Consider the following 25,485-nt stretch of genomic DNA (forward strand, 5'->3'; position numbering starts at 1 on the left):
GCCACCGTTCTCTCACTGCCCACGCTGTGGCAGCAGTTATTGCTATGGTTTCCGCCATAAGTGCTGAATTAGAAGTGGTGTGGAGGGAAATTCCCTTGATCCACTGACTTTGCTGGTCCCTGGAGATACAAGAAATACTAGTAGCATAGCCCTGTTCTTCAAAGGAAGCATCCACCATTATGTGCAGGCTGGAACTTAAACTAATGTGTTGGTAAGGGGTTTGAGGATGGGAGCTTTAGTTAGACTTAGGGCCTAGGAGGGTAAGCTCAATTGCCCAAGACTTGGCAACATTAATATGAGAGGATAAAGGGAGTGATTTCTGATTGAAAACCCACTCATTCCTTCTTAGCCACATTCTCCAAATAATCATTCCAAAGGTTTGATTCCAAGGGAGGTTGAAAAGGTTGTGGTTGGAGGTGAGGTCATGGTTTTCACAAAGCCATGTGACAGGGTCAGCAAGTTGGTTAGAGATTGAAGGGTGAACAATATCCCAGAATTATTTTGCTTTATTGCAGTCTCTGAATACATGAGTGATGGTTTCAGGGGTGACAGGGCAGAAGCTGCAAGATCTATTGGTTATGATATGTCTAGAGTGGAGGTGGTCTGCAGTAGGTAACTTATTCCACAAGCTTAACCAAAGGAAGAATTTGACTGAGGGGGGATATTGAGGTTCCATATCCTATTGAACTTAGGCATTTGGGGCTGACTGTGCTATTGGTTCCACAGGGTAAGATAGGCAGAATTAGCATCAAAGTAGTCCCCTTTCCCTAGAGAAGAAAAAACCTGATCTTGACCATAGCAAGGCAATACAAGCTAGGGTATGGATGTGGTTTGTGATGTGAGGGGGGAGCAGATGGGTATTGAGTGAGAGATTGAATTTCCCATTGGAAATAATGGTGCTAACAGGTTGGTTCTCCTCTCCTTCTTAAAGGGGACCCTGGATGAGGGATCTCAGGCTTCCCAAACCTGTCCAGTTATCAAGCTAGAGGGAACACTGGTTCCCATCTACAATTGCCCATTGGGAGAAGGAAGTTAGAATGTCCCACCCTTTTCCAATGTCCTGCCATATATGGGAGCCATTCTTGAAGAGGGTAGGGGTTGATCTAGCACAATATTTCTCCCTAAGAAGAGTTGTAGAAAGATTGTTTGAGTTTTGCATTTTCCATCCCAACTTTGCCATAGACACAACATTATTCAAATGGGTAGTCCTAAATCCCAGCCCCCCACTACTTTTGGGACAACATATTTTGTTCCAGGAAATAAGGGATGTTTTCCTTTTTTCAGAGGTGGAGTCCCAGAAGAATCTATTGCAGATTTGATTAATGGAGGAAGCAAGTTTCTTGGGGAGCATGATAGTCTGCATGGTGTAGTATGGGATAGCAGCCAGAGTTGGTTTGATGAGAACTGCTCTGCTTGCTTTGGAGAGGTGCTTGGCTTTCCAGGAATTGAGTTTGGAGTTAAGCTTTTTGGTAATGTGACTGAGCTGAGATATGGAGGGCCTTTTATCAGTGAGGGGGAATCCCAAGTAGTTCCCTAGATCATCACTCTCACTGATATTGAGGGAGGAAGTGAAGAGGTCTCTAGTAAATGGAGAGGCATTAGAGGAGAAGTAGAGTTTACTCTTGCTAGGATTCATGCATTGGCCAGAGACATCCCAGAAGTAGAAGAGGGTTTATGGAACACTGAGTAAAGTGGAGGGGCGAGCTTCACTAAATAATAGAAGATCATCAGCAAACATAAGATGGGATATGTGGGTTTTGTTGTTCCTAATCCTAAAGGGTGTCCAGCTTCCTTCTTGGCAAGCACTCTCAATGAGAAAAGAGAGGTAATTCATACAAATTATGAAAATATAGGGGGACAAAGGATCTCCCTATCTTATCCCTCTAGAGGCAGGGAAACTATCAGAGTTAATCCCATTCACCTTGATATGGAACAAAGGGTTGGAGATACAATGCATAATAAGCTGGACAGAATCACTATCAAACCCTGTCCTGACCAGATGGATGAAATCCCATTCCAATATGTCATAGTCCTTTTCAAGGTCTATTTTAAAAGTGAACCAAGCTCTCTACCCAGATTTTTTCTTCATGGAATGGATCGGAGAATTTTAGATGTTGCAACATAGTTGTTCTCACACCCCCTCCTTGGAAGAAAACTACTCTGATTGGGAGATATGACAGAGTGGAGGTAGGGCCTGATTCTTTGGACAAGGATTTTGGTGATGATCTTGTAGGAGGTGTTGCATGGGCTTATAGGTATAAATTTCTTGATTGATTCAGGTTGTTGCACTTTGGGAATCAAGGTGATGCTAGTATTATTTGAACCAGGGGGAAGAGACTTGGAGGAAAAACACTCATGGCAGAAAGAGAGGAGGTCAGGCCAGATGGTGGCCTAGTGTTGTTGAAAGAAGAATGGGTGAAACCCAGGCCATCAGGCCTAGGGGCCTTAAACTTACCCATAGAGAAGACATCATGGAATATTTCTCCCACATTAGGAGTCATAGCTATGCTCAAGGTAGGTAAGGGGGATGATCCTCAGGAATAAAGCAGCCTTGGCTAGAGAAAAGATGGGAGAAATAGGAGGAGATGTGGTTAGTAAGAAGATGCTCAGGAATATCCTCACCAGCCTGGTTTTTAAGGTCCTTGATTTTGTTCCTTATTCTCCTAATCATGACAGAATTATGGAAGAAACTAGTATTCCTATATCCCCCTCATTCAACCAGTTGATTCTAGATCTGATAGCCCAAAAGTCTTGTTCATCTTTATAATCTCTAGCTAGGTCAACACAGAGAGAATGGTCAAGGTTATGCAAAAATTGGTTATGGGGTTTACTCTCTAAAGATTTCTGAACACCTTCCATTCTTTTGAGGGTAGACCTAATAGTTAAGTTGTTTCCTACTATTGATTGCAAAAATAGTCTTGATAATGGGTGTGAAGTATGTATGCGTGCTAAACATCCTAGAGATAGTTTTCATTTGAGTGAAAATAAAGTGTCTAGAATATTTGAGAAAAATCATTGTGATTTATGGCTGGGGTCCATATCGTCGTGTAGAGCTCGTTATTTTTTGACAATTGTTGATGATTATTCTAGAGTAGGTTAAATATTGGGACCGTTCACAAAATACTCCCCTTATCGGTGGGTTGAAAAATTGTTGACTTGAATGAACAATACAAGAGGGGGGGTGAATTGTATTGTAGAGGAACTAAGGTAATTTTTGCGGAATTTATAAAGGAACTCGAATAAAAACTAAAAGTGCAAAGAGAGATTTTACGTGGAAAACTTCTTGGCCCTAATCAAGAAGAAAAACCATGACCACATGGGATTTTAAACTCAACTCTTAATAATAATAGGGCAAACAACCTATTACAAATTAAGACTCTAAACTCAAGTTCCTCAATGAACTTAAGATCCCTTTAACTGATCCCTCAATCAGTCGAACTCTCTAACTCTCTCTTTTTCCTTGCTTCACTCAAAGCAATAAAACACTCTTAGAGTTTCCCCAAACTGTAACCCAATACAACTCAAGGTTAATCTCTAAATTGCTAAGTACAAAGACACTCAAGAACTCAAGTGGATTCTGACTCTTTTTTTTACAAAAACTTAAAGACTGTAATGCTCAAGTGTGTTTTTCCAACTGAAAACCGAGGCTATTTATAGAAGATTTAGGCAGTTGAAATAATCGTTGCCACAATAACCACTCATCCACAACTTCCTTGAAACTAGGAAGTGTAAGGAGTGGGATCTTGGGCAGCAAGTAAATCGAAATACTAGGAAATCAGTTTTGCTGCTTACTAACATATCTCAACCGATTTTGACATAGTAAAACGCACGTTAAAAGAATATTTTCTAAAACAGATTTTCCAAAGAATAAGATAAAATCAAACCAGAAAATCTTTTCCCAAAAGATATTTTAACTTAGAAGATATTTTCGAAAAATTAACAAGTTAAAATATGGAAAATAAAATCTTTTATCATAAATAAATTTAAATCCACTTAAACCTTAAATTATCATTGTACTTAGCATAAATACAAGATGCCTAACATAAAGATAAAATATATAAGACTCCTTGATACTCTGAGAAGCCTCGACTCTGAAGCTTCAGTTCCTTACTAAAGGAACACGAATTGAGATTGACTTCTTTATCCTTCCATAGCTGACTTTAATCTTGTTCCATGCTCCCTTCTTACTCAAGAACTTCATAGCATAAACCTGTCATAAATCAAAGCTAAAGGCAAAATTTAAACGTATATGGGTTTGCTTAGGTTCCTTGAGTCATCATCAAAACATAAGGTCAACAAAAATTAAACTCACCAGGGAGATACATAAATTTTACTAAAAAAATTCAGTTGTGAAACTTTTTCTTTGTTGGTATGCGTGATTAATCCATCATATATGATGGCATGTGATTTTTTTTTGGAGTATGTGAGTGAACTTCTCCTGTACTACATCTACATGGAGATGAAAAGCCACGTTTGGCACAATTTTTTATGAAAAAAAAATCGGCTCTCTTGTGTTGTGAGACAAGATATATTGGTTCTTCTTGACTTCTTGTGCCGTGAGACAAGGGTTTTAACTGTTTTGAGTGTGGTTTGCTCTGAAAAACCAAAATATGTGTTTGGAGCTCGGGTTTCCTCAGTGAAAAACCAAAATATGACGAGTTTGAAAAGAATGGCATTTTAGTTTGGTTGATAATTGATGGGTTTGAAAAGCTGAACGTTCTCATCATTAAAAAAAAAGGAAAAAAAAAAAGAAGGCGACATCACCACAATAGTGCATCTGGGCTTCAACAAAGTGAAGAATTTCCAATCGCAATATTCGTGTTACTGCCGTTACGATTGCAGGAGGGTGTTAGGAATATAAGAAAATATATTATTGTGATATATTTTCCACAAATCTTATGATATTATTTAGGAAAAAATAATAAATCTTTGTGATTTTTTAAGATGAAATTAGGTTAAGTATTGATAATTATCTTATAAGGAAGTTTAGGTTTAGTATTTAGGAAAAATTAGAAATAATAATCCCAACTTTCATCAATTTTGCTAGAATAATCTCAACTTTAGATTATTCTGGAATAATCCGAACTTTGGGGGGGGGGTTTCTTTTTCTTCAATCCCAAATACCGGTTACCGGTTGAATGGGTTAATTTTTTTTTGTTAAAGTGACACGTGTCACAATTTAATTGGTTAAAAATATTTATAAAAAAACCCAACCAGCCAAAGCCATAACCACCCGGCCAATCCAGCAACCCGCCCAACCAAACACCTCCCTTGTCGGACCTCCGGCCCTCCCCAACCACTAGAGTCGCCGCTCCGTCCACTACCCTCTAAACAACCATCCCCGCTCCCTGAAACCCAATCCCAACCACCAATTATAACCACTTCCAATTTCGGCCACCAACCAAACCCCAAAAACCACAGACATAACCCCAAATTCCGGCTGCTACTATATTCCCCTCCCCCTGCGCCACTTATTCCTCTCCCCCTACGCCGTTTTTCTCCTCCCCTCGCGACGGTGCTGCGACCCACCCCCACCCCTTAAATCTCCCTTTCCCTTCCCTACTTTGAGATCACCCGCTGGCGGGATGAAATCGGTGTTGTTGGGGTCGGGGTTGTGATGGGAAAATATTTTGTGGTGGGCTGTGTTGGTCGAATTTGGCTGCGATTTGGGGTTTTTGGGAGTAGGGGATGTATTACTTTGGTGGTTGCGTGAGGTGGTTATGTTGCGTGGAATGGAGGTGACGCGGCGCTCCGGCGATCTGGGTAGTGGTGGTGGAGGTAAGGGTGGGCTGGTGGAGTGGTGGTGTAAGGGAAGTGGTGGTGGAAGGGCAGTGGTGGTGGAGGTTAAATTAGCAGTGGCTTTTCTGATTTTTTTTGTTTTTTTTAATAATTAAAAAATATTTGGACCACTCAGACTTGACACGTGTCAAGTGACCTGATATAATAGGTCATTGACTTTTGTGGACCGGTTTGGGATTAAAGAAAAAGAAGAACCCCCAAAGTTCGGATTATTCTGTAATAATCCAAAGTTGGGATTATTATTTTACTTTTTCCTAGTGTTGATGAATGTTATGTTGCTATTATATAAATAGCCGATTGATGATGATCAATAAGAACAAGCCATTCAATTTTCTCTTTACCCCTTAATTTGTCATGGTATCAGAGCCAGATTCACGATATGTGATCTTAAATGGTTAAAGTTCACTGGGTCAAGAGTAGGTCTATGTGATGGGGAGTGAAGAAGCACTCTAGCCAAAAAATCACATGAGACAAATGTGAGAGAAAGTGTTGAAGAACAGACCTCCTAATATCACTACATGTATGTAAGTGTCCCACATTAGTTGAAGAAAAAAGAGTTAGTCACTTTACAAGGCTAAGGGGCTCCTCCTCCTATTGCCATATGATTTTGGGATGAAAGCTCATTAGACTTGTAAAATAGACTATCTCTCTTGATTTGCAGGTGCGACCCACACCCGTAATTACAAAAAAAACATACATTTATGTCGATTGAGGGAAAATGACCTCTATTATATTCTTTTTGTCTTATTAAATTAATTGCTAATGAAAGATACCTCCATTCTTTTTGTCTTTTTCTAGCTACTTAATAAATTATTACAAATCTGTACTCCGTAGAAATTAATTAATTAAAAAGTTTCCATACCCAACTGTCACATTTGGTACGTAAAGTTTAAGGGCATATAATTATCTCAACTCCAATTAGTTCACCTATTATTACTGATGCAAGAAAGGTTAAAGAAATCAACAAACAAAAACATAGAATTTACTTGATTCACTACTTCAGTAACGATGAGTACTATTAATTAGCTACTACCACCCCGAACATACGAGAAAAGTGTTTTTATTGTTCTCGGGGGAATTACAGATTACATAATCCCTAATGGTGTGTTTGGATTCTAGAATTTCATTTGAAATTCCGGAATTGGGACAATTATAGTGTTTGGATGTCCAAGAATTTCAAATGAGGAATTTGCCCAAATTATACAATTACCAAGTAATAACCCATGAAGGTAAGGATTTCAAATGACAAGGTAAACCATGTCATTTGAAATACTCAAATTCAATAATTCAAATGATGCATTTGAAATAAAATCTATCTTCCCAAACACAACCTAAGGGCATTATATAGAAATCCCAAAAATCTAAAACAGCTAAAAATAGGCGGAAAAAATAATCATAATTTGCATAACAGAAAATAAATAACACATAGTCGTTTAAAGAGGGAAAACTGATTCAAGGCATATTCTAACATCACCGGTGTCAATTAAGAATCTAGAAACTACCATTGCCAAAAATCGATTACACGGGACCGCCATGGACAACATTCCAAGGGCCAGTCACTATAACAATTAACTAATAGCAACAGGTTACACGCAATATTGATAAAATGATAAATAATAAATTAATAACTATAACTAACAAGATCGATCATATATTCTAAGAATTGTTGGTTTGTACATTTGACTTTGTCCAAAAAACTGCAAAGGGAATTTATTGATAACCCTTCTATTTCCCGTAAACACGTTCATTAAATATGACCCATCTTTAGAATATACATATAAATATAATCAATAATCAATAAAATAATATAATATAATATAATATAATATACAAATTGATAAATGCATGTATAGGCATCATACAATAATATAGATATTGTCGTTCAATGGGTCCAAATAAAGATGAGTGCATATGAAATGGAGAAAGAGGAGGAGAAGTTAAACATACATGACAAGAAAATTGATGTTCAGAAGATGGGGAGGCAAGAAATGAAGATGTTGGTTGATAATTTACTAGCTAAGGATGATCATCAAAACTTCCTAAGACGAATTAGAGACCGTTTTGATAGGTGAGTTGCATAAATAATTTCATGTATGCTTGTGTTCATGTATGTTTCTGTAAGTGCTCGCGTGTCTATGTGTGCGCGAGCACATATATGCATCCATAGAAGTTTATCGTGTATGCATTATATTGCATCCTCTAAATACCAACATATTTTGATGTATATACTAACGTTGTACAAAATATTGTGTTAGAGATATGATATCATCTATATATTGGAAAATAGTCTATATATGCTAACATAAATTGTTTGATTATGTAGGGTTGGAGTTGAGATACCGAAAATTGACGTGAGATTTGAGAATTTATCAGTTAAAGGTGATGTGCATGTTGGTAGCAGAGCTCTACCCACCTTACTTAACTCTACCATAAACTCCTTAGAGGTAAACTTATGCTTAGAGTTTTGCAACAGTATGAATTTTTATATCAAAATTGTTATTCAAAAATGAATATGCAAGTAAATGTTAATATGTTATGAATCTTATGATCTATTTCATACTTTTGGAGCAATAATTCTTGATCTCATATTATTTATTGACGTAATAAGTATAGGAAAAATAAAAAACAAACTTATATTAATTTCAAATAGATATGGTTAAACAAAGTATGCTGAATTAATGTCTTAAATAAAATAAAATAAAAATATGCTGAATTAATAAAGTTTCTCAATGCGAGTGAAAAAGAATTGAAGACAGTCCACATCACATTGTTTGTACCTTAAGTAGACTCTAGCTTATACTTCCCTCAAAAAAAAAAAAAAAAAAAAAAAAAGTAGATTCTTATACCCTCTCTATTCCTTAATTAGATTTCTATTTCTAACATTTATTCCTCACATAATAGAAAAGTATGAATTTAATTAAGGAATGGAGGGAGTACCCTATATCCAATACAGGTAACAATTACAAAGTAACAAGGGTTTTGTTATTGTGCAACACAAAGAAGAGTACTAGAAAAGAAAATTGTTCGTGCATGGACATGCATTTAATTTATCACCTTATTCTGTCCATATCGTTTTTTCTTCATTACATTGACTTTTGTTGTCAATATTGTCTTTTTCCGTCTATAAATTTTCTATACTTTCTCCGTTCCTTTTTAATCTTTATATATTAATTTTTATGGTCAAATTTTTAAAGCTTCGATCATAAATATTCACCATACAAAAACGTCAATCTGAACTATATAATGTGAAATCCTTGTTACATTTGACTGAAAAGTGTGAATCTAATCTTATACATTCAATCTTGTCTTACTTTTGTGTAAGACAACATTTATTTGACTTAACGGGAATATATGAAAATAATTATGGATGCATGATGTACCCAATAGTAATTTTTCATCATTTAATGGATAAACGAGTAATAATCATCAAAATAAGCAAATAATAATACCTTTAGGTACAACATATATCCGAGGATATATAACAGTCTTTGCTAATATAAACGCTAAAGCATTATTATTTTTCTTTTGGCTTCTAGCCGCATAAAAGAAAAGGCAAAAGCATTTTACACATTTTGTATTATATACTCGTAAATTGATTTGTAAGCTTTGTTTAATAAAGTAGAAGTGTTTTGAAGTTAGTGTTTTGAAATTTCCACTCACTTCTCAGCGCGAGAGAAGGAATTGGTGTGATCATTAATTTGGGCTCAAAAAAAAATGTGTGTGATTTGGTGTTTGAATTAACGTGCAAAAATATGACCATGACAGGCAATTTTGGAGTTAGTTCGTGTGGCACCATCTAACAAGAAGACCCTGAATATACTCCATCAAGTCAACGGATTAATTAGACCCTCCAGGTATTTATAAGATCCCATCAAAATAATACTCGTATAATTCTTTCTTTATTTACTGGAGTATGTATATATTTTTTTTAGTAGAAATTCTTTATTTGTTTACATATAATATTCAAATTAGAGTTTTAATTTTGAACATATACTTCTTTATTGTCAACACCATAACATGTAGAGATATTACTCCGTATTGTGTTTGGTAGGGTAGGGTGGATGTTGCAGTGTTGGCTGTGTTGCCCTCAGTACAACTTGAAATTTTTATGGTATTCATTCTTAAGATGATTATCACTATACTAATTTTTTATTGGCTATTTTTTACAGTATTTATTTTTTATGTCAAATTTAATTCAAATAGTTTTTTATTTTTCTATTTTATATTTTCATAATTAATTTACGAACCATTTTATAATTTCAGTGTTAATAAAAACTGAATTGGTTAAATTAATTAGGAAAATTATAAAATAATTCAAAAATTATTTTTAAATTAATTTTTTTTGAGGAAAAATTAATAAATTTTTTTTAAAATTAGATAAATGATTTATAATTAATTTTTCCATTAAAAAAATTAACCAATATTAAATTAGTATAATGGTAGTCCATTTAATTAAGGATGACTGCCATAGAATCATCCCATCCTGATCTCTGCTGCCCAACATATTCAAACCCATATTCTCAAGCTATCCTTATTCTCAAGCTAACTGGAACAAATTAAATTTTTTCTCTATATCGACCACATGAATATCTACACCCATTTAATCCCCACCTGAAAAAAATATCTTCAAGTAGCCCTATAAAGTGACAATTGTACATCTAGTAATAAATAAATGACCAAAAATTAAAAAAACAATTCTTTTTTTTTTTTTTTTTTTTTTGAAAGAAAAAACAATTCACTTTATATTACATAATAATCATCTAAACTCAAAAATCATACTAAAAAAATATATATTATATTATATGTAATACTTATTTTATGCCCATGTTACAATAATATATATACTATCTCCGTTTCATATATATTTTTTGCAACTTTGGAATATTTTATATCTTACAAATAATACCCCAAATTTGCAAAAAATATGAAATGAAGGTATATATAAGGAAAAATTGTAAATAACTACTCACTTAACAAGTCAAATCTTGAACCACTACTCGCTAAAAAGTTTTTTCAAAAAAATTACCCTATAAATTTAAAAAGTTTGGGTAGCACTACCATTTTACATTTTCTGGCAATTGAATCGGGGGAGTTGGGCCCATTTGTTACTTTTACTCTAAAGTAAAATCCTAACCTTCCTTTATATTAACCTACCTTCCTCGTTTTTGCAAAGAATCAATCTTAAAAACCAAGTATTTGTGCAAATCACCAATTAAAGAAGGAAAATCAATTTGATTTTTACAAAGATTTGGTTTTTTGGATTGAGTTTTGCAAAGAAGAGGAGGGTTGGTTAATATATACGAGGAAAAAAAAAATACGAAGGAAAAATAACATATATGCCCTACTCGCCGGAATTAGTTGCCGGAAAATGAAAAAGGTAGTGCTACCCAAACTTTTTAAATTTAAGGGGTAGTTTTTTTTATAAAACTTTTGACTGATTAGTTATTCACAAATTGACTTGTAAAGCAAGCTAGTAGTTCTTAACAATTTTTCATATATATATAATTCAATAATTGCATATTCATTCACTTATTTTGGTTTCAATATCAATTTCTTCCTCTAATCCTGGCTCCTGGCCTACTAGTTTAGCAAATTTATCTTGCTTGCACAAGTATACATTTTTAACAAAGTATAAGGGTATGGGGCATGGAAGGGTCGGCAGTACAACTCGACCTAATATCCACCCGCCCAATCACTCATGGCAAGTATTGTTTTCATCCCATCACCACCCACTGTAAAATAATGTAGAACCATACTCGCCCTAGTGGATGGGTCTTTTGGTTCTATTTGACCTGTCTCATTGACATTCCTGATTGCATATTTGATTTATATATCTTCTATCATGGATAACAAACTAGAGGACACTTTCTTTCACTATATATTATAAAGGATAATCTCAACCAAAAGCTTAATTAAGATAATGGTGGACGTCAAGGTCAATTTAATTTGTATATATATCTACTCTCATTGTTGAATATCTAAACTTAAAATGATATTTCAATCATATAAAGAAGTAAGGTTTTCGGGGATCTAGATATATAAGTAATTCCCAACCCACAGGTTTGGATGCCAGTAGTGGAAAAAGCCTATTCATAACGAGCAAAAACAAGCTTTTCGTAACGGATATTGGGCGTTACGTATACAACCGTTATGGATAAAAATATTTTTTGTAACAGGTAGGTAAATAAAGTTTTCATTACAAATAGCTAGGTATTTGTAACGGAAACTTTGACTGCCCGTTACAAATAACTAGGTATTTGCTACGGACACTTTGATTGCTCTTTACAAATAGCCAGATATTTGTAACAGACACTTTGGCTGCCCGTTACAAACATGTCTATAAGAATCAAAATATTTGGGGTATTTGTACCAGGCACAACATGTGCCTATTACAAATATCCCTTTTCTTTTTCCATTCACCACTTAAATAATCGTTTATAATATTTAACGTATAACAAATCTTAGATATTGGTTTTCATGCCACAAAGGCACAAATATATTATCAAAACATGGCACACCAAATTTTAAATTTTCATCTCAAAAAATCCTTATAATATTGTAAAATTAAAAATGTTAATAATTATAATTATTAGTACAAAACGGAATACAAAAACAACAGCAGCAACCAAGAGCAGTAGAATTAGTAATAGCAGCAACAACAATGTTTGGAGGAAGTAACATCAAGTCATCCACAGCAACGCCGACTTATTAAAAGCTGCCCAAAGGGGGGGGGGGGGGGGGGGGGGGGGGGGGTTCAAATAAGTTCTTAAAATCAGTTTGTTGAATTCACAAGAATAAATTACAAATTCAACAACATAAACTTTATCACAAGGAACATTAAGAGTGCTCTAATACGAAATTCTGTCAATCTTAAATCCTACCAAATCAAATTTGAGTTGTTGCATCCATGATTGTTACTATATCATCAATTTGGGTTTTTATTATAGAATCCTAATGTGATGTACCTTTTGATTCTTCATTGATTATCAGAATGACATTATTATTGGGGCCTCCAAGTTCAGGAAAAACAACATTGCTACTAGCTCTTGCAGGAAAGCTTGATAAAGATCTAAAGGTTCATTTTCCTCTTGTTTTTTCTGATGCATGCAATGAAGTAATAATACTCTTTGACGTTCCATTTTTACATTCCTTTTTTAAGTTCTACACCGATTAATTATTTAAGATGATTGCTAAATAAACACAGTCATATGGAGTCTTGTTTGATTCATCTCTATGACTAATTTAAGATTGTAAAATATGTTTTGTGAGTCCATACTTACAACAAGTGATGTAGTTTAATAAACTTGAAATTGTCTCTTTCTTTTAAAGCTTTGTTATTCTATGCAATGCCATGAAAAATGATTTGGACCCTTACCTTTTGTTCCATTTGGTGTTAGATTGTATGCATGCATTCCTAGATTCAACATGATTTGCAAAAGATGATATGATGAAGAATTTTCAATGGAATTCCCCTTAATTTGGATTTGGTTTTACTCCTTTTGTTTGTGTTTGAGCTAGAAAATCGACATAGGTTTTTGAAGATGGTGGTATATATACTTAAAGGAGATTAATTATATGATGAAAAATACCCACAATTCTTCACACCCTGAGAAATAAAATAAGGACATAGATAATGTTCATACTCCTAATTAAATAGGTTGGAATGTTTGCTTCAAATTTTCCAATGGTTAGTTTGTGTTAGTGGAGGCTTAAGATTAGTGGGTTAATAATGCTAGCGCTAGAAATGATCTAATGACCAAGGGATCATATATGTTTCTTACTTTTAGCTTAATTTTGTACTATATATGTTGCTATATCTACGTTTTTCAATGGACTAAATACATGTTTGATTTCTTTCACCTTTCTCTTCTCTTTATGTATTTAAATTTCAACAAAATACATACATATTGTCATACATATAATTGGATTTGTGAATAGGTAAATGGAAAGATAACATATTGTGGCCATGATCTTAACGAATTTGTTCCAAAGAAGACGTGCACATATGTTAGTCAAAATGATCTTCACTATGGAGAGATGACAGTACGAGAAACACTAGACTTTTCAGGGAAATGCTTAGGGGTAGGGGCTAAGTATGAGCTACTACAACAACTTTTGAAAAACGAAAGCGAAGCAGGATTCAAGTTGAATCCCGAGCTTGATGCTTTCATGATGGGAATGGCTCTCCAAGGCCATGAAACAAGCCTTGTAACTGAATATTTACTCAAGGTTAGTGATTGACACTCATTATTAACATGTTTAATAACTTGTATGCACATACAATTGAACAAAATAAAACTCGAGCATTAAATTACATTGTTTTTCTTTGATAGATACTTGGCTTGGATAGATGTGCTAATACCGTTGTGGGTGATGATATGAGAAGAGGTATTTCTGGAGGTGAAAGAAAGCGTCTCACTATTGGTAATATATTCATTCCTTGTAATAACAAAGAAATGTTCAAATATATATATTACTCCATCCGTTCCACAATGATGTTCTTGTTTGGAATCTTTGACTTTTTTAAAAAAGAGAATTTTCTAAATTTCTCTTAATCTATAAGAACAAATATAGTCATGTGGGATCTAATTTGATTCATCTTGATTGGTAGATTATTAATATCTAACTTTTATAATTTTTGCTAGTGTGAAATTATAGATATTTACGGTACAAAATGGATAAAAATTTACATCGATTTACGAAACAGGAACATCATTCTGAAACGGAGGGAGTAGAGTTCAACATTTTGTCTCGATATATAACTTACATATTGATATGATTTATATATAGGTGAAATGTTAGCAGGACCTGCAAAAGTTCTTCTAATGGATGAAATTTCAACTGGATTGGATAGCTCAACTACGTACCAAATATGCAAGCACATAAGTGAAATAGTTCATATAATGGACATGACAACAATTATATCCTTGTTGCAACCTACACCTCAAGTATATGAGCTATTCGATGATATTATCCTCATCTCGAATGGCCAGATTGTTTACCAAGGACCGCGTGAGTATGTCCTAGACTTCTTTGAATATGTTGGGTTCAAGTGTCCTGAAAGGAAAGAGGTAGCAAGTTTTCTACAAGAAGTGACATCCAAAAAGGATCAACCACAATACTGGTTTAAGGACCAAAAGTATCACTATGTTTCCATTCCCGAGCTTGTTGAGGCTTTTCAATCTTTCCATGTTGGACAAAAGCTCGCGTTAGATCTAAGGGTTCCTTATCTTAGAGAAAGAACTCACCCTTTAGCCTTGGTCAAAGAAAACTATAGTATCTCTAACATTGAGATACTTAAGGCATGTTTCTCAAGGGAATGGTTGCTAATGAAGCGAAATTCTTTTCTTTACATCTTCAAGAGTGTGCACGTGATAATTTTATCAGTGGTTACCATGACTGCATTTTTTAGGACGACAATGCATCATGCTACAGTGACAGATGGTGAAAAATACTTAGGTGTGATATTTTTGAGTATGTCAAATTTCGTGTTGAATGGAATGGCAGAAACTACGCTAACAGTTATGGGGCTCCCAATTTTCTACAAACAAAGAGATTCCTTATTCTACCCTTCATGGGGCTATGCTCTACCAATTTGGGTCCTTCGTATTCCCGTGTCATTCTTTGAATCAATATTATGGACTATTCTTACTTATTATACCATTGGCTATGCTCCGGGTGCCACTAGGTATGACCCTAGATACTTAATATCTTTACTACTACCTCCGTTAATTATTATTTGCAACAATGAAATATTTTATATCTCACAAATAATACCTTTTGTTGCAAATAATAGTTAACGGAGGTAGTATATTTTCTTAATCGCCATTGTTTTGACAATTGACAACAAAATCCATAATTAGTTTTACTTATTTCCATAGTTTTTTCAAAACCATGAAAAACATAAAATATAAAAGCTTATCCAATTTAGGTATTCTATTATTATAGAGACAATTTAACTGCTATATTGTACTAATATATGTTTTTACCTAGAGGCAAAATTTGAGTTCTTGTTATTGTCTTTTAACATTGGTTTCTTATTTGCTTACTTTAATCATAATAATTTCTATTTATATCGTTAATCAGGTTCTTTTACCAATGGCTAGCTTACTTCTCTATCCATCAAATGGCTTTGTCATTCTTTCGCTCCATTAGTGCTATTGGAAGAACCATTGTGATTGCTACCACATCTTGTATGATTCTATTGCTACTTATGTTTGTGCTTAGTGGATTTGTTATTGCAAAAGGTATGTTTCCAATCAAATTCAATGATTTTATAAACTATCATTTTAAGTTAAGTAAAATTTATTAATGTCATTAAAATGTATTGCTCCATATAGGTGATATAAGCCCTTGGATGTTATGGGCTTACTACGTTTCTCCTATGATGTATGGACAACATGCTCTCGTTATCAATGAATTCCTTGATAAAAGATGGAACATTGTAATGGTTCTTACTTTCATTTTCACCCTCAATTTTAATATCTACATATCTATTATCCGTTACAACTAGCAAATAAATAACACATTGTATGTACTACTCTAGTCGATTAGAGAGCCAAGATTCAAAGATGCAACAATCGGTAAAATCATCCTTGCATCAAGAGGCCTATTTGATCATTCATATTGGTTTTGGATAAGTATTGGAGCTCTACTCGGATTTTCTTTTCTCTTCAACATCTTATATATCATGGCTTTAACATACCTAAATCGTATGTATTTTAACCCTTAACTTACATACCCTTGAATTTTTATGAATAATCAATGAACTACTAGCTCATAGTAGCTTAATACATTGTTGTTGTTTCCATTGTTGATGTTATAGCTTTTAGTTATTCAAAAGTCGTGGAGCAAGATCATGATGAAGCTAGAATGATAAGCGCGCTAAATCAATCAAAATGTACTGAAACAAGGATGGTGTTGCCTTTTCAACCTCTTTCAATAGCTTTTAATCATATCAACTACTATGTGGATACCCCATCGGTAAATCACTTCGCTTTACAAATTGTTTTGTTAATTTGTTACGTAGTAATTCAATAAATATAATTTCCATCTTATTTTAAACGGGAAATTCCTTGTTTCTCATGGTTTCTCATTGTGAGAAACGAAATTTGTTTCTCATGGGGGCATTTTCGTGAATAAATCAACAATTTTTTCATTATTGTGGGCTCCACAATTGAATAAAATTGAATCAAGTTGTTGGTTTATTTACGAAAATGCCATGTGAGAAAGTGGGGCATCCTCATTTTAAACCTTCAACATACTACATGCTACATGTCATTTAAATGTATCTATTTTTTTTACAACAAAGATGAATTTATAACTTTAAATAACTACAATTTAAGCAATAGATTATTGATTTTATGTGCCAATGTAAATGTTGTAACTTTTTTTTCTATACACACCAGGAAATGAGAAGTTTAGGCTATGAAGGAGATCGCTTGCAATTACTACAAGATGTAAGTGGTGCTTTTCGACCAGGAGTATTGACGGCCTTAATAGGTGTAACGGGTGCTGGGAAGACCACATTGATGGATGTGCTAGCAGGAAAAAAGACTAGAGGCTATATAGAAGGTAGCATATATGTTTCTGGTTATCCAAAGAACCAAGAAACGTTTGCGAGGATAAGTGGTTATTGTGAACAAGTTGACATCCATTCACCGCATCTCACTATATACGAGTCCCTTCTATATTCTGCTTGGCTTCGTTTATCGCCAAACATTAACCAAAACACACGAATGGTAAGTAACCGGGGAGTCCAGATTCTCCGAAATTAACATTATTCCAGTTTATCTCCTCTCACAACTTTATGCATTGATTTTTTGTGTCACTCTAATATTTCACCTTTATTATTTAAAAAATTTAAAAAAACATTATATTGTGAGAGGAAATATATTTATAAATTTATCTCAGAGTTGAACTTATATTTTCCCGTAAGTAACATGTTTTAATAAACTTTGCAGTTTTTTTTTTTTTTTTTTTTTTTTTTTTTTTTTTTTTTTAACATTATTCACGCATGTTAATTATTAGAGAAAATTGTGAAAAAGGACCTTTTAAGTGGTCGACTTTTTGAAAAATGACCTTTTAAGTGAAAACTTGTGAAAAAGGACCTTTTAATTTGCATTTTGCTTGTATGGGGTACTTGGGTGACCTTCCGTGGTGGTATATGCTGGAGCTCCGGCGTTGACTATCACGTGTTAGTCACGTGACTTTTTTTTTTAAAAAAAAGACAAAAATAACTCCAAATTTCCCTCCTTTCCCGACCTAACTCTTTCATTGGTTAGGTCGGGAAAGGAGGGAAATTTTGGTTTTTTTTTTAAAAAAATAAGTCACGTGACTAACACGTGATAGTCAACGTCTGAGGTCCGGCATTGACCACCACGTAAGGTCGCAAGCTCACCCAAGTACCTCATATAAACAAAATGCAACTTAAAAGGTCTTTTTTACAAGTTTTAACTTAAAAGGTCCTTTTTCAAAAAGTCGACCTCTTAAAAGGTCATTTTTCACAATTTTCTCTAATTATTATATGTTTTGATGAATCAACAGGGATTTATTGAAGAAGTTATGAGATTGATAGAACTCGAGCCATTAAGGGATGCCATTGTTGGCCTACCGGGTATAAATGGTCTTTCAATTGAACAACGGAAGAGATTGACTATAGCCGTGGAATTAGTAGCTAACCCTTCCATCCTATTCATGGATGAACCAACATCTGGTCTTGATGCTAGAGCAGCTGCTATTGTCATGCGCACTATGAAAAGTATCAAAGACACTGGAAGAACAATTGTTTGCACGATTCATCAGCCGAGTATAGACATCTTTGAAGCATTTGATGAGGTACATCTTTACTAATTTTCTCATTAAATACATAATTGTGCATTTAATTGCTTATCGAGTTTTTGTGAACGTCGCAGCTTCTATTGATGAAGAGAGGAGGGCAAATTATTTATTCGGGACCCCTTGGTGACAATTCATATAAACTTATTGAATACTTTGAAGTAGGTGACAAATTATATATACCATGTACATTTTTATCGATAGATGAACGAATACGCTCATGGAGTTTAATCTCTCACAGGACATACCGGGAGTTCCGAAAATTAGAGGTGGTTACAATCCTGCTACATGGGTGCTTGATATTACTAGCCCACAAGAAGAGTCTAAAATGGGTTTGGATTTTGCACAAATCTATTCAAAATCAGAACTTTATCAGTACGTACGCAAAAATCTTTGTATAGTTTTAGGCCTTTTAGATGTATTTAGATAATTCTTACTCCCTCCGTATTTTTTTAAGTGTTACAGTTTGACCGACACATAGTTTTAGACAATTTAATTAAGTTAAATAAAGTAAGAGGTAAGTGGGGTAGTAAGGGTATTAAAAAATTGTAAAAGAAAGATAGTGGGGTTAATAGTTTATTGAAAAGTAATGAATGTGAGAGAACAGATATAATAATAAAAAAAAGTAGTAGTGAGTTTGGGTGGGGACAATGAGAGGAGAGAGATATATTATTTTAATGTAGTTTTTTTGCAGAAAAAAAAAGTGTAACACTTAAAAAAACACGGAGGGAGTAATGATTACTAACAAATGCATTTTGGATAAATATTTTTAGGATGAATCAGAAAATTATCAAAGAGCGTAGTAGTCCACCACAAGATTCTAAGGATCTCTTCTTTGAAACAAAGAACTCCCAATCGTTCATTGTTCAGTTTCAAGCCTGTTTTTGGAAACAATATAGATCTTATTGGCAAAATCCATCATACACCGGTGTTCGATTATTCATGACAGTGTTCATGGGTGCTTTGCTTGGACTTATATTTTGGAACAAAGGAGGCAAATTGTAAGTTTTTCTTTCGTTTACACTTTGATTATTGTTATCCATTAACGGCAACCATATATAGTTTTTACTTGTATTACTCTGTTCATCTCTATTTATTTGACAAGCTTTTGCAAATGACGTGCATTGTTGCACAACTTTATTTATAAGAAGGTTTTTTGTCAGAAACGGGAAATTCCCCTTTTCTCATGGTGAGAAACAAATTTGTTTCGCATGGGGGCATTTTCGTGAATAAATCAACAACTTTTTTATTATTGTGGGCTCCACAGTTGAATAAAATTGTTGGTTTATTTACAAAAATGTCATGTGAGAAACAAATTTTGTTTCTCACCGTGAGAAAATGGGGCATCCTCATCAGAAACTACCTAATAAAATCATATTATGAGAGAAACTACATAATTAAGAAAGTGTTGTGATAAACTATCTAATAAAAAGTAAAATATTGTAAGAAACTATCTAATAAAAGGCATAATGTTATAAAATATGCTGAATTTCAACCGTTGACGAACCTTAAAAAACACCCGAAACCACTGCTTTCATCCCAAAACCAACACAACCTACTTGAAATAACCTCTATCACGCCGAAACCACCCTCTAACCCCAAAACCACCGCTTCTAATCCCAAAAACCACCATCCCAAAGCATGAAAATGCTCTCACCAAATCGGAATATCCTCCAACCAACTTGTTATTACCTTACTACCTTGAAAACCAACCCCCTGCGGTGGTTTCGATGGTGTTTTGAGGTGGTTAGTGCCGTAAAATTAGGTTAACTGTGGGAATTCGGCCAAGGGTAGTACATAAGTTTTTATTAGGTAGTTTCTCACAAAATTTAGATTTTGTTAGATAGTTTTTGAAAAAAAAAAACAAAAAACCGTCGTCAATTACATATAACTTAAGATTAGAGACCATATGATACTAATAACAAGATACCACATTATTCTTTTCGTTTCTTAAATGTTTATATAAAATTAATAAACAATATTTTAAAGCTTTCGAACTTTGACCATAGCTAAAAATAAAGCACCAAATGGAACTATAATTTTGGACAGATGAAGTATGTTATCGTGTTAAGGCTCGATACCTAGATTATGATGAAGCTCTACACTACTACTTCCTCTGTTCTTTTTTATTTGATCTGTTTAACGATCAATAACTTAAATTTTCCATAAGTAAAAATTATAAAAGTTATATATTATTATAGTACTTATTGAGATGAATAAAAAAAGATCATACATAAATATATTTTTCCTTACATATTATTCACAAAAGACGGTCAAAGGACGGAGGGGTAATGAATAGTGTAAAAGTTAAAACGGGTCAAATAATAAAGAACGGAGGAAGTAATATTTATTTATGAACAAAAGTAACTAAGGATCTTAATTACAAATTGAAATTTTGTCAAACAGTTCCAAATTGCAAGACTTGAAGAATCTTCTTGGAATAATCTATTCAGCTATAGTTTTTCTGGCAGCAAGTAATGCTTTAAATGTCCAAGCAGTTTTTGCGAGTGAAAGAACTGTATTCTATCGTGAACGAGCAGCAAAAATGTATTCATCTTTACCATTTGCATTAGCTCAGGTAACATACTTTAAAATAATATCATATTTCATCAATTTTATCATACTTGAAAACAATGCTCTAATTATGCTATTATTCTTCTCATTTTTTGTAGTTGGCTATTGAGACAATCTACCTTGCAATTGTAAATTGTATCTATGCTCTTATCTTATACTCCATGATCGGATTCGAGTGGACGGCTATGAAATTCTTCTACTTCTACTACTTCATATTCATGTGCTTCACATATCACACATTGCTTGGACTCATGCTTGTCTCGCTAACACCACGCCATGAATTTGCTTCCATTTTCATGACGTTCTTTGCTACCTTCTGGAATATTTTTGCTGGATTTTTCCTTCCTAGACCGGTATGTGACCCCTTCCACGTTTACTTCGTACTAACAGTGTTCTCTCTCTTTTTCTATATATATATATGGTTTTCAATAAATAAATATATATATATATATATATATATATATATATATATATATATATATATATATATATTCTGACAAATTACTTATGAGAGAATGAGTTGAATTGTATTGACGATCTTGGCTAATATTTATAGCATACAAAAGATAACCTACGCAATATAAAACTCTATCATATGAAATTCCATAAATCTATCTTAGAATATCACTAAGATATATTATTATCCTAAATATAATATCATAAGATCTATATAGAAAATATATCACAATAATATATTTTCCTATATTCCTAACACCCTCCCGCAATCGTAACGGTAGTAACACAAACGTTACGATTGGAATTCGCACTTTGTTGAAGTCGATTGAGTTGATGTTGATGTCGCGTTCAATTTTTTTATTTTTTAAAAAACAAACTTTTGCAACCACAACCCTTTGCTGGTGTCTATGGTCTTTTGCCACAACCCTTTGCTGGTGTCTGTGGTCTTCTGTCACAGCCCCTTGCTGATGTCCGTGGTCTTCTGTCATGGCCCTTTACTGGTGTCCGTGGTCTTCTCTGCCATGACCCTTTGCTTGTGTCCGTGATCTTCTTTGCCATGGCCCTTTGCTGGTGTCCGTAGTCTTCTTCTGCCACAACCCTTTGTTGGTGTCCGTGATCTTCTTTTGTCATGGTCCTTTGCTGGTGTCCGTGGTCTTCTACAAAACTTTTTTTTTCTTTTAATAAAAAATACGCCAAACGTGGTTTTTCTTCATCTCCATAGAAATGTAGTACGGGAGAAGTTCAGACACAAACTCCAACAAAAAACCCATACCATCATGCATTCAAATAAGATGGATTAATGACGTATACCAACCAAAAAATTGCACAGCAGGGGAATTTTTGTGAACGGTCCCAAGATTTTGACCAGTTCTTGATACCATAACAATTTATGTATGAGAGAATGAGTTGAATTGTATTATGATCTTGGCTAATAATTATAGCCTACAAAAGATAACCTACACAATATAAAACTCTATCATATAAATTTCCATAAATCTATCTTAGTATATCACTAAGATATATTATTATCCTAAATATAATATCATAAGATCTATATGGAAAATATATCACAATAATATATTTTCCTATATTCCAAATATTTTCTGGAAAATTTGTCTAAGATATCCTTTTAAAAGACATTTTTTGTCTGGGATAATTTTAAAATTTTTTTTTGTTAAGGACGACCAACCCCCACTTTCAGGCCATTGACCACCAAAGTCTGGCGTAGACTCGCACGTGACTTGCACATGGTCCTTCTAGCAACTGGAAATCCACACCCACATCTCTTGTCTTCAAATCGATCCATATTTGGCAAGAAATTTCTATACAATCAAACCCAAGTCAATTCCAAAATCAAAATCCTAATTTTACAATTTGACAGAATTCAAACAATTGGGGAGAAATTACAGACCTTAAATGCAAACAAGATCGTTCCCACCAATCCTAAACTGACGAATACCCCTATCAAACCCTAAATTGGGGAGAATTTTTGGTTATAGATTCAATTGAAGAAGAAAAGGGTTTTTATGTGACGAAATTGGAGGGAAAAGGGGTGCAAATAGGATAAATAAGGACCATGTGCAAGTCACGTGCGAGTCAAGGCTGGATTCCGATGGTTAATGGCCTGAAAGTGGGGGTTGGTTGTCCTTCACAAAAAAAAAAAAAAAAAAAAAAATAAAAAATAAACAGGTTTGAATTTGCCAAAAAAATTGAAAAGGTTGTGCCTGACAAAAAATGTCTTTTAAAAGGTTGTCTTAGACAAATTTGATTTTTGCATAGTCTTCAATCTTTATATACTACGTATATTAGTTCTCTCTCTCTTTTTTAGTTGTATTATATTATTTTTACGGATTCCTACATAATTTTTGGAGTAGAAAGAATTAGTGAATAAAAAAATGGGGCCCATGTGGTAGGAGAGAGAAAGAAAGAATTTATTAGTTGAAAAGGAAAGAGATGCAACTAATTTAAGCTTAAGACCGTCCAAAAGAAAATAGGTGGTACAATATTAAACAATTACTTAGGCCCTGTTCAATTCACCTTAAAAAAAATAATATCAAGTAGAATTCATTCCAGTTAAAAATAAGTTCAGTTCAGAAAAATTAGTTTTAGTTTAGTAAAAATAATTTCAGTTCTGTAAAATTGAGTTATCTTAAAGAACAATTATAATAGAAAATCAGTAAAAATAATCTCAGTTCAGCAAAAATAACTTTAGTTCAGTAAAAATAATTTAAGTTCAACAAATATAATTTTGTCTAATAAAAATAATTTCAGATCAGCAAAAATAAAGTGAAGTGAACGGAGCCTAACAAGACTAAATAATAAGTAATTAAATACACTAGTAATTAGTAGTTTTTAAGATAACATAATGGAATCATGTCAAAAATTGAATTTATTATTTTATCTTTGTTTAAAAAATCAAAATAAATTTAATTATGCATAGAAAAATTGCTATTTTATTTTGTTATCTAATTTATTTATTACAATTCACAGCAAATACCAATATGGTGGAGGTGGTGTTATTGGGCTTCTCCAGTTTCCTGGACAATGTATGGAATGGTCACTTCTCAAATTGGTGATAAGAGCTCTCCTATTGAAATTCTCGGAACTAATACAGTGCCTTTGAATATTTTACTAAAAGGTTTCTTAGGTTATGAGTTCAATTTTTTGCCTATTGTTGTTGTGGCACATCTTTTATGGGTTGTTTTCTTCTTATTAGTTTTCACTTGTGGTATCAAATTCTTAAACTTTCAAAAACGATGAATCACAAATGGTATATATATATATATATATATATAGGTTTCCTATATGTATATTATACATTTTATACAAGTATGTTTTTTTTTTTTCTTCTTCTTCACAACTTATGTAATTTATTCCTTAATGCTATATGTAAAGAAGATACTTGTATAAAGACAATATAGTAGCTTATATTCTATACAGAATTGAATGACAAACACCAAAGAAATATTGTCTGAAGTAAAAAAAAAAATAAAAAAAATAAAAAATAATCTCACACGTCATTTGTTGCGTAATTTTTTTTATTATAATAGTTTCCTTGTACTGTGTAAAAAATTTCTTTCTTAATACTCCATAGTTTATACAAGGAAATTTTTTTAAAAAACCACCTTTTATAAGAAATTTTTTACAAGAAACCATCTTATAATTTTTTTTTTTTTTTTGCAAAAACATACCTTAGTCAATTTTTTTTTTTTACAAATCAATACCTTTATGCCGGAAAATGAGGTTTGACCCCATTTTCTGGAGTTGAATACCCCAATCCACCCACGAAACCACCTTTCTCCCTAGCCCCACCCACGAAACCATCTCCCTCCCCAGCCCTAAGCTACCTACAAAACCACCCTTTTCCTGGCGTTGACCACCCTAAACACATCACTTTAACGGCGTTGACCACCCTAGACCCTCCTCTATAGCCCTAGCCACCCTTCTCTCCTCCACTGTCAGTGCCGACACCCATAGCCGCGCTCCCCCAACCCTAAATTAACCCACTCGAACCACCCTTAACCTAGTTTTGCGGGGTAGTGGAAAGAAGAGAATTCGATTTAGTTGGTGGGGATGAGGAGGGGAGGCGGTTTTGTGGGTGGAGCTAAGGAGGGAGTGATTTCGTGAATAGGGATGGGAAGGGGGATATTTCATGGGTGGGGTTAGTGTAGTAACTATTTTTCGACATAAAGGTATGATTTTGCAAAAAGAAATGAATTATATATATATATATATATATATATATATATATATATATATATATATATATATATATATATATATATATATATAAACCTCTTATAAAAGGTGGTTTTTTAC

General features: G+C 33.6%; 1 protein-coding gene across 1 annotated transcript; it reads left to right on the forward strand.

The window, feature by feature from the left end:
- The first annotated feature begins 7,752 nt into the window (after positions 1-7,752).
- LOC145611181 (ABC transporter G family member 34-like) lies at positions 7,753-24,426 on the forward strand. Its single transcript, XM_081666473.1, has 19 exons — positions 7,753-7,867; positions 8,123-8,243; positions 9,565-9,653; positions 12,790-12,874; positions 13,738-14,028; positions 14,133-14,223; positions 14,590-15,487; positions 15,886-16,046; positions 16,140-16,243; positions 16,346-16,511; positions 16,625-16,782; positions 17,208-17,540; positions 18,346-18,636; positions 18,714-18,797; positions 18,878-19,011; positions 19,410-19,637; positions 21,043-21,214; positions 21,309-21,563; positions 24,157-24,426. The coding sequence occupies exons 1-19, from the start codon at positions 7,773-7,775 to the stop codon at positions 24,424-24,426; spliced, it is 4,026 nt and encodes a 1,341-aa protein (XP_081522599.1). The 5' UTR covers positions 7,753-7,772.
- The last annotated feature ends 1,059 nt before the right edge of the window (positions 24,427-25,485 follow it).

This window comes from Chenopodium album, chromosome 3, assembly GCF_948465745.1.
Source record: "Chenopodium album chromosome 3, dcCheAlbu1.1, whole genome shotgun sequence".
In the NCBI taxonomy this organism is placed as follows: domain Eukaryota; kingdom Viridiplantae; phylum Streptophyta; class Magnoliopsida; order Caryophyllales; family Amaranthaceae; genus Chenopodium; species Chenopodium album.